Below are 10,254 nucleotides of genomic sequence, written 5' to 3'. Positions count from 1 at the left end.
GGCAGCTAATTCCATTGTGTTATATTAGGTGAGCACATTCGAGAGTTACATTCAAACACGTTGTTTTGACTGCATGTAGTATCTATGGGACTCTTGCTAAATCAAAGTGATCTTCATAAAGTCATGAGGGCGGGTAGACAGTCTTCGTCCTTCTTGCTTTCTTAGACGGGTAAAGACTCTTCTTAAAACTGTGCTGGTATCATCATTTTTTTCAGCCTGACCTTTCGCAAAAGGCAAGATGTCTGCTAGTCTCTGGGATACATGAGTCTCTCATCAAGTGTAAATGGATGGGTGATCTCAGATCCATTTACCCCTGTTGAAGAGGCTTGCTTACCCCTCTCTGGTGTTTATGGCCTCCTGCTGCATGTATGTTTTCCCACAGATGTGGGTAATCAAACTCTCTAAACTCTTCCTTGCTTTGGATCAATTTCCATGGCAGATTTGCCGGGTTTCTGAGTGTCCAAGAAGGCTGAATACCCTTGCGCTCACCCAGGCAACGACATCAGAGCCACCTTTGAACTCCAGTTTGGAAAACAGGACTTCTTTGGGGGTGGTTTGAAGAGGCAAAGGGAGGGCTGCAGCCCTTTTTCTTGCAAGAGACTCAACCTCAACGTTACTTTTTTTTTCAAAGAGAGTCGATGAGGCTGACATGCTGAGGAGGGACAGAAGTTCTATTTCTGCCGGTTCCTTAAGGCAATGGAGGAAGCTCAGTGGCCACGGGAGTCTAGTTAATGAGCAGATTATACAATATTCATTGTGTAGAGTTTAACTCTTCAAACAGAACGTCTAATTGCAAAAAGAAAACAAAGCTGCTAAAAAAAAATAAGAAAGAAAAAAAAACTGCTAAATTACAGATGTTAAGACAACAAAGCCAGAAAATAATTCCCTCTGTCGATAAAACTGTCCTTTTGCTGCTCCCTCCATTAACTGTTCCCTGATGGGAGGCGCAGTGAAACCCTGTCCTCATTAGCTAGTCTCAGTAGCTCTGTTCTGGCTGAGACACTCCGCAGGACTTAAGGGGGGCACTGAGAAGCCTTCTCAGAGGACTGTTTTCTTGCTACCCACAGAGGGAGTGATCCAGTTGTATTGCTTCAACCAAAACAAAACTGTTCTCCCCAATCCTCCTGACATGCACCATCTCGCCTCCGTCACTCCTGGCAGCTGCGTGCCCAGCAGGCTCACTGAAGGATACTTCTGTCCGCTTGTGGCAAGACTGGGTATGCAGGTAGCGAAGGCCAGCAGCCACGGCCATGCCCAAAGCAGCTGAAAGGCAAAGCAGGATTCCCAGCTGCAGAGTCCCGAGCTGGATCCCCAAGGGGGCCCTGGCTTCGTCTTGCCCAAGCTCAGGCCTTGGGTTGGTCTTCCTGGGGTGTCGCACGCCACTCTCTCCATTGCCCTCCCTCACTTTGGGCTCCTTGTGCTTTGACTGAGGCAGGAAGCTGGCAGAGGGTCTTGATGCCTCTGACTGACCACCGGCAGTGGGTGGCCTGGAGGTGGCAGAGGTGTGGAGGACAGGGGTTGGATTGGCCGCCCTGGCCCCATGTCCAGTGAGTGCCCCAGAGGACCAAAGGCGAGTATAGGAAAGATGGACAGTGTACAGAGGAGGCCTCATCACTGTCCTATTTGAGGCCTTCATCTTGTCCTAGAAAAGCAAAGGAAAAAAGAGAGATCAAAGGGGCTGGTCTCCCCCGCAAGCAGCCACTGAACTTGGCAACTAACCTGAGTTCCTTAGAGAATCCCAGATCGCAGCTGAAAACCCAGCCTCATGCCTGCTCTTAAAAGAGCTCAGAGGGGACTTCCCTGGTGGCGCAGTGGTTAAGAATCAGACTGCCAACGCAGGGGACACGGGTTCGAGCCCTGGTCCGGGAAGATCCCACATGCTGCGGAGCAGCTTAGCCCGTGCGCCACAACTACTGAGCTTGCGCTCTAGAGCCCGCGAGCCACAACTACTGAGCCCGAGTGCCTAGAGCCTGTGCTCTGCAACAAGAGAAGCCACCGCAATGAGAAGCCCATTCACCGCAAGGAAGGGTAGCCCCTGCTCACGGCGACTAGAGAAAGCCCGCGCGCAGCTCCGAAGACCCAACACAGCCAAAGGTAAATAAATAAATTTAAATAAATTAATTAAAAAAAAAAAAGAACTCAGAGGAAAACGTCCATGCGGATAAACATGAACCTGTTATTGATGGTGATGGGGAAGCTAATGGAAACTCCACTGAGAGATCATTCTTGTAAGTCAAGAATAAACTTAGGGTCGTTTAAGAGGCTTCTAGACCAATGTGGGTGACAGTCATCTCCAATGGCTGAAAGCTTTGAGTGTGTCTTTTTATGCAAGAGGGACCATTGAATCTTGCTGTAGGTTCCAATCAGTTTGAGTACGGATAGTATACCATGTTTTATTTTGTGTTCCTTTTAAGAGTTCAAAGGAATAGTATATCATTGGGCATGTATATTTTATATCGCCCATTGATCTCACCTCTGGGACCATACATGGTATTTTGAGGCCAATGTTATGAAGGACAGGGTGGGGGGAGGAGGAGACAGGGCTTATTAACCGAAGCTAAGTGGGAAAACAACTCACTAAAACCATCAATTTCTACAATTGCCGATAACTTCAGAGATGCTGTGTATAATGAAAAGGCTGATATTGATTGGAAAAAGATGCTGTGTATATATCATACCCTTGCCTCCTTCTCTATGATTTTGGCTACTAGTCTAATAGCTCTGATTTCCCAGCCTGGAACTTCCCACTCTGGCGTCAAAAATACCAAACTCACTGCCCATGCACAACTTGGCTGTTACCTGTTCATCCCTATCCGAGCGCAGGCAAGTTTCCAGTGAATCAAAGCTTGGATCATTCTGAGTCCTAAAGGGAAGGGAAAAAAGGCTTAGAAGGAGTCCCTAAGTATCGGGGTTTTTTTCTTACCTTTCATTATAAAAATTTTCAAAATAAACAAGTAGAATAATATAATGAACCCCCAAATATTTACCACCCAGCTTCAAAAATTATTAAATCATGACCAATTTTATTTTATCTTTATTCCTACCTACCTACTTTGCCGCCAGGTTTTTTTGTTTGTTTGTTTGATTTTTCCTTCAGAAATTAATTTATTTAATTTATTTTTATTTTATTTTGGAGTAGAGTTGATTAACAATGCTGTGTTAATTCCAGGTGTACAGCAGAGTGATTCAGTTGACATATATGTGTATCTATTCTTTTTCAAATTCTTTTCCCATTTAGGTTATTACAGAGTACTGAGCAGCGTTCCCTGTGCTAAAACCTTTCTGGCTATCTATTTGAAATAGAGCAGCGTGTACATGTCAATCCCAAATTCTCAATCTGCCCTTCCCCGCTGGTGACCATAAGTTCGTTCTCTAAGTCTGTGAGATTGTTTCTGTTTTATAAGTAAGTTCATTTGCATTATTTTTTTTAGATTCCACACATAAGTGATATCGTATGGTATTTGTCTTTCTCTGACTTTATTTCACTTAGTATGATAATCAAAAAGCAACGTTTCCTGGGGCTTCCCTGGTGGCGCAGTGGTTAAGGATCCGCCTGCCAATGCAGGGAACATGGGTTCGATCCCTGGTTTGAGAAGATCCCACATGCCGTGGAGCAACTAAGCCCGTGCGTCACAACTACTGAGCCTGCGCTCTAGAGCCCCCAAGCCACAGCTACTGAAGCTCGCGTGCCTATAAAGTCCATGCTCCACAACAAGAGAAGCCACTGCAATGAGAAGTCTGTGCACCGTAACAAAGAGTCCCGCTCACCCCAACTAGAGAAAGCCCGCACATAGCAACGAAGACCCAACGCAGCAAAATAAATAAATAAATAAAAGCAACATTTCCTGTCACTGCTGTGTATACTGATAAAATTACATTTGTTGGAAACACTGGAGTTTGGAGTTGGAGAGGGAATGGGGGCGGGTGATGTGTGAAGATGGCAGCAAAGACTCAGTGAATGCTTTTATTGATTTGTATAATTTATATTTATATATATTTACATATTATAAATGTATGTATCTAAAATATAAAACCTATATTTATATTTTATTTTATTTATAGCAGCATCTCAGAGACCTCACCCTGTCCAAGACAGTACAGTTTCCCCAGGTAATTTATATATCCAGCTCTTCTGACCAGTGGCTTTTCTACAATCAGTGTTTCTCACGTACTTAAGAGTAAATACGGTTGAGATCTTTTTCTGTCTGACTCCAAGAAGGTTCCATTTCCTTAGCACCCTTGTGTTTGGCCTCATCCCACCATCTGTCCCGAATGGCCCACCCCTGGCCCATTACCTGTGGTGGGTGCTAGGGCTGGAAGCAAAGCTCTCTGAGGAGAATCCCCTGATGGCCATGAACCTCTCCAGCCCACGAATGTCCGGGGATGCTTCCAGGGTTCAGTTGCTGTCCCCACTGGGCTGGTGGCCATCGCTGACTACGGCAGCTCTGCGTGAAGATGCTGGGAACGGAGTCTCTGCAGCCCCAGGAAATTCTGTCACCCGAACATCGGCAGGAACAGGATCTAAGCTGTCCTCTCCTGCAGCTCCAGGGACGGCCACAGCAGAGATATCTGTGCGCTGCTGAGGAAGAATGACGGGGACCCTGGGGGCCAAGCGGAGGCCCAGAGACACTACAGGGAGAGAAGGAGAAATCAGTTCCTTTTATCGATTAACACACACAGCCAGGACAATGGGCTGAATGCCAGAGACTTTAACGTGCCTGGGGACAGACTATTAAGTGTGAACCACTCAAAAGCATCACCATAAAGATGATTTGCTCAGTAATAGAAACTCCTGACCAAGCAGCAAAGCACCTGAATTCTCATGTCTTTTTAAAGAGTAAGCTCCTAGGCTTCTGGGCTTGTGCCTTCTTAACAGGCACCAATCATAGAATATAGAAACCGCTGTGACCACTCTGTTTTCTCACTTCTGCCAAAGCCTGCTTCTAGCTAGAAAATAAAATGGAATCCCACAAATCACAGGTTTTTTAAAGCCCTAGATCATTCTTGCCATAGTATATTAATGCAAAATGTTTCCCCAGGGATGGTAAGGGCTCGAGCCTCTGCTATGGGCAGAGGTGGGATCACTGCCCTCCAGTGTCTCCTTTCCCATCTGTGATGAGCTGACATGATGGCCCAGAGCATTAGAAATAGCTTCACAGAGGGCAGCAAACAAACAGGCACAGGTTTTGGCATCTTCACTCTGCTAATTCCTGATTTGGGGTGAATCCTCCAGAATGTCAGTTTCTTCTTTTGCAAAATGAGACCAGTAATGGTACCTACAGCCTAGGACTGTAGCAGGGGTAAAGTGAAATCATTGATGTGAACACATGCAGCACAGTGCCTGGTACAGATGTGACGTGCACTACGTGTTTACCACGATGATAAGTAGGGCGACCGCGATGTTGGTCACAAAAAGGTGCTGACAGAAGTTTCTCTGGCCAGGGCTGCAGCTGGGTTGGATTGAATTCTTTCTTTCTCTCTCTCTCTCTCTTTTTTTTTTTTTTTTTGTGACACTTTGTTCTAATGTCTTCATTACTCAAAAATACCAAGATTGAAGTGAAAAATAAAGAAGGCTTACACAGACATGCAGAATTTAGCAAAAATTCTGACAGTTTTAACTCCTGCCTGAACTCTAAATGCTTTCAGACACTTTCTGCAGACCCACTGTGTGCCGGGCATCATTCCAGGTGCTGGGGATGCAGAAGTGATGCCGATTGCTAACTGTTGTTTCTGAATTCAAAATCTAGGGGACAGGCTCCTAGATGCCTAACCTTATAAATCGCAGTGTGATGAGAGCTTCAATACCAGAGCTAAAGAAAGCAATTACAGGGCTTCCCTGGTGGCGCAGTTGTTGAGAGTCCGCCTGCCGATGCAGGGGACACGGGTTCGTGCCCCGGTCCGGGAGGATCCCACATGCCGCGGAGCAGCTGGGCCCGCGAGCCACGGCCGCTGAGCCTGCGCGTCCGGAGCCTGTGCTCCGCAACGGGAGAGGCCACAACAGTGAGATGTCCGCGTACCGCAAAAAAAAAAAAAAAACAAAAAAAGAAAGCAATTACATTTGCCTACCAAGAAGTAAGGGGGAAAGGCTCACAAAGGAGATATTTGAATCGCTCCTGGAAAGGTAAATAGTTCAGCATGAGGAACAGTTCCATTTAAGGAAATGTCAGAAGGCAAAACATGGAGATATAAAAGTAGGTCATGCCTAGTGCGGTTGGGTAGGACCCCAAAGTGTTCCAAGGCTCTGCTGGAAAATAAGTTTGAGAGATACAATATACTATCTTCCCAGTGGGACAATTTGTCACTCACATTTGCCAACTGAAGTCTTCTTACAGTTAAAAAATCCATTTAACTTTGTTAGATGACACCTCCCCCAATGTGTGCGCATGTACACACACACACACACACACACACACACACATTCGTTTTTCCCTTGGGAAGCGCTGGGGTTTGTGTAGAGGAATGGGTAAGAAAACAGGCAGGGGCCAAGGGGAGGAATGTGAGTAGCATGATGAGGGGTCCACCCTGTAGCTGCTCAGATTGGAGTCCGCCACCCCCCAGGGGACAAGGTGCCAGCAGGGTCAACCATCTGAGAGACTTCACAGTATCAACGGGACCCATCTTCCTGAAGCCTCACTAATATTCATATTCATCTTAAAACAAACATGCCTGGGATCAGAATGCAACATTCACATGATTTATAACATGAAACAGGAGACTTTAAACCCGTGCTGGATTTGCAAGTTCTCCTTAAGGCCACCCTCTCAGACCCTGAGACCTTTTCTCTGCTTTTAGGAGTATCTTGGTGAAACGGTTGGAGGAGCAGTGCTGGGCAATGTGGAGAAAACAAAGGTTTTGGTCACAGGCAGGGATGGAGGGTGGCCCAGGGTTGGCTCTGAGCCTGAGTCTGCTAGACTCGCAAAGTCAGGGATTCATATCGGATCCCGGCTGCACCATGTTAGCCCGGAAAGGAAAGTGGAACTGAATGGATCAAAGGTTGGATCTTCCGTGCAGGTGATTGGATGGAGGGCATCTGTTCAGAGCACTTAACTAGATATAAATAAGGAAAATGAGTTCCATTTCACCAGGAATTTTCAGGTGGATCAGACATTCTCTAGCTGGTTAGGGTTTTTTTCATTATCTGTTTTTGTTTGTTTGTTTTCTCAGAAGTTCATGGGCCAATGGAATCTAAAGTCACTTGGTGAGCCAGGGAAAACATCCATTGCCATCGAAACAGCCTCTCGTTCCTCATTCTGTTCTACAACCCAGGCTGCAAAGAGCCATCTACCTACCTCGGAAAGTAACAATCAAAACTGGATGAACTTACATAAAAAAAGAAAAAAGGGTTCTTTCTTTCTGGTACTGCCTGTGCAGCCTCAGGGGTCTTGGGAAAACAGCTGAAATTTCGTGGTGATTTGTTAAGTGTGGGAGTGGGGGAAGGTGTATGGCTAATTTTTTGGTTTTGCAGCTCAGTTCCAATGCTTCGTGGCCCAACTTCACCTGTGAGGTTGAGCCGGACAGAGTGTGTTTGCTGCAGCGAACCCTGAACTTGCAAGAGTCTCCCCGACCCACACCCATGGCTGTGGGATCACATCCCCAGGAACTGTTGACGCTCCCAAGGCAGGTGTCTATTGGTGGGGTCCCAGGAAGCGGAAACTGGCTGGAGTCACTCTTAAGTGAAAATTAGTAACTGTGAAAATAATGCTGCCAACCAGGCTGGTGAATGCAGCGGCAAGCTGCGCCTGGGGCGGTTCCTTCCATGCCCTCCGGCCTCTGCCCAGGGGCTGGCATAGGTGAGCCAGACTCCACGTGGCTGTCGGAACTAGCTCTACTGTGTGTCTGTTGAGACACGACAGATGATTCAATCCTCGCCCAGTAAACGAAATATGACTGGACCACTGATAAACTGTGGAGAAAGAAAGCAGAGTGATTCGAGGATTTAGTTTCCCTTAAATTGTAGCTCGGGCCATCCTGATAGAAAGGAGAGAACAAACAAAAAGATAAAGAAGAGCCCAAGTCTACATGGATAGAACTTAGAGAGAGATGATTGTGTTACTCCCTCGGGTGACTACAGGAGACAATAGGTACAAATCAATTACCCTCCCGAATAAATGCAATCATTAAGAATCTCTTTTTGACTAAAAGGTGTCTTCTAGAACCGTGGACTCAAAAGGTTTCATCTTCAACTGTGATCATTCGCCATTACTGGTATGTCATGAATTGGATTACACCCTTCATTGAAAATTTTATAAATCTGTTGTAAAATTGTATAATCCTATTGGAATTGTAAATGCTATTGAAATGAGAGGTAAATCATTCATATTCTAAATAATATTTTGAACACATAATGCCTTTCTTCAGTAAAAATCATTGGCACCAACATGATCTCATTCATCCTCCCCCAAATTTCACCGAAGTGGGGATTATTGGCAAGTACCATTTTTCTCACTGTAAGTATTCAGAAGGCAGTTATAAAAATGTGATGAATTAGGCTGAGATCACCCAGAGAGTTAAGGGGCAAGTAGAAGTCATGGTTTGTTGTCATGTCAAGGTTATGGTGGGAAAGGATCCTGGGAGGTGAGAGAATGTAGGAGGACTTGAGAGATGCTTCTGACCAGTGACTCAGCTCCTTTTTCTGCCAAAGGGAGATAACAGTTTCTGAACTACTTCTTCTGTAGCACAGAGCAGCTATGACAGTAAATCTAAAAATACAAACGGAGGGGCTTTGAGAAACAAAAGTAACTGTACAGATTGAAGGCCTTCAGTCACCACACATCCCTTGCATTGGGACCAAAGTCCTGGCAGGAGCCAGTTACACCAACAGTCGAGTGGGTCCTGGCCTTTCCAGATGGACAAAGTCGTCAGGGCACAGTGTCGTCCTCCTTGTTTGTCCTTCCTGCTGCTTTAGGCCACCAGGAATGGATGGAAGGAAAGAGGACCCTGAGGGATGGGGGACGTACACCTCATCTCTCAGGTTCCCCAGTGCAGAGGGGACAAGAATGGGGTCTGGATGTCTCCACACTTGGGCACAACCTCCCTCTTCTGTATATGAGGGTGTAGGGGAAAGAAACAGAGGAATACATACCCTTTCCTAAAAACCAAAAAAAAAAAAAGTTGTTCGCTTTCTTGGTACATGTGAGTGAAAAGAAGGACAAAGCCACAGTCTCATTTTGAGGAGCGATGATGCTTGTACGGTGCTTACAGTTGCCGGGAACTGGTCCACGCAGTTGGCATATACTGGCTCCTTCGTCCTTATGCAACACTACGAGGTGGGTGCTGTCATGATCACACCCATCTGGGGGACAATAAGCCGAAGCACGGAGCCCTCAGTGGCTCTGCCCAGGCCCAGGAAGTGTCCACTGTCTGCCTGCTTCTGTCTCTCTCTTTCTGGGCTCTCTCTCGACTCTCCCACCAACAGCTCTTTTGTCCCCTAGTGAGAATTCCTGGAGAGATTGGCCAAGGTTCATCTGTGCGCGGGGAGGAGGGACATCACACGTTCCTGGACCATGGATAACAGCACAGAGGGGAGTTGGGACAATTTTTTTCTAGTCCCCCCTGTAGAGACACTCTAGTTGGGGCAGCCCCAGTGACCCTGTCCTTGTTATAAGGTGGAGGGTGGGAGGTAGGAAACGAGAAGAAAGGGAGGAGAAGCTCCCTGTCTTCAAAGTGGAAGCTCAGTTACCAAGAACCAGAACTGGGCTCTCTTATAGGAATCTGACGTCCCTTACGGGGTGGGCGGGGTCCCGCCACTCAAACGACAGATTTCTCTTCTGGACTTGTCCACGTGTGTGTCAGCCTCTTCAAAACAAGCCATCGGTTTGGAATGAGGAGGAATGAAAACAAAAGTGCCAGCTATCTGATGATCAGACTCCCTTTGGGCCTGAAGTAGAAAGCCCATGAAATCACGACTGCCCCTCACAGCCACTTCCACAGAAAACATCCATTCAAGGTCAACACACTTGAAGGAGTTCCACTTGGTGACTTTACATGCGTATTTTCAAAATGAAAAGCTTAGGACCAGCCCAGTCCCCCAAAAGTACGCAATTCATTAGGGAAAAAAAAAAAGGTTGAAGTGCTATTTCACACCCAAAATAAATTCCATTTGTAAAGATGGAATATAAAAGATATGTAAAAATGAAATACAAAAGAACTAGAAACAATAGTTTGGCTTTTTTTTTTCATTGTTTTTGTTTTGGGTTTTTTTTGCTTTTGTTTTTGTTTTAATATTGGAGTTAGGAATGCCTCTCTAAGCAAATT

The 10,254-nt window shown here is 46.0% G+C and overlaps 1 protein-coding gene across 1 annotated transcript; it reads right to left on the bottom strand.

Annotated features, from left to right (window-relative positions):
• Window positions 1-1,038: 1,038 nt before the first annotated feature.
• On the bottom strand, window positions 1,039-9,937 carry REELD1 (reeler domain containing 1). Its single transcript, XM_065877198.1, is given in 7 exon segments — window positions 1,039-1,087; window positions 1,089-1,642; window positions 2,800-2,863; window positions 4,296-4,610; window positions 7,742-7,903; window positions 9,706-9,769; window positions 9,772-9,937. Coding segments are annotated over 7 exon segments (1,374 nt in total).
• Window positions 9,938-10,254: the final 317 nt, after the last annotated feature.

The sequence above is a fragment of the Phocoena phocoena genome, chromosome 5 (assembly GCF_963924675.1).
Source record: "Phocoena phocoena chromosome 5, mPhoPho1.1, whole genome shotgun sequence".
Lineage (NCBI taxonomy): Eukaryota > Metazoa > Chordata > Mammalia > Artiodactyla > Phocoenidae > Phocoena > Phocoena phocoena.
The sequence above is the reverse complement of the archived record's forward strand: the minus strand, read 5'-3'. Positions and strand labels throughout refer to the sequence as shown.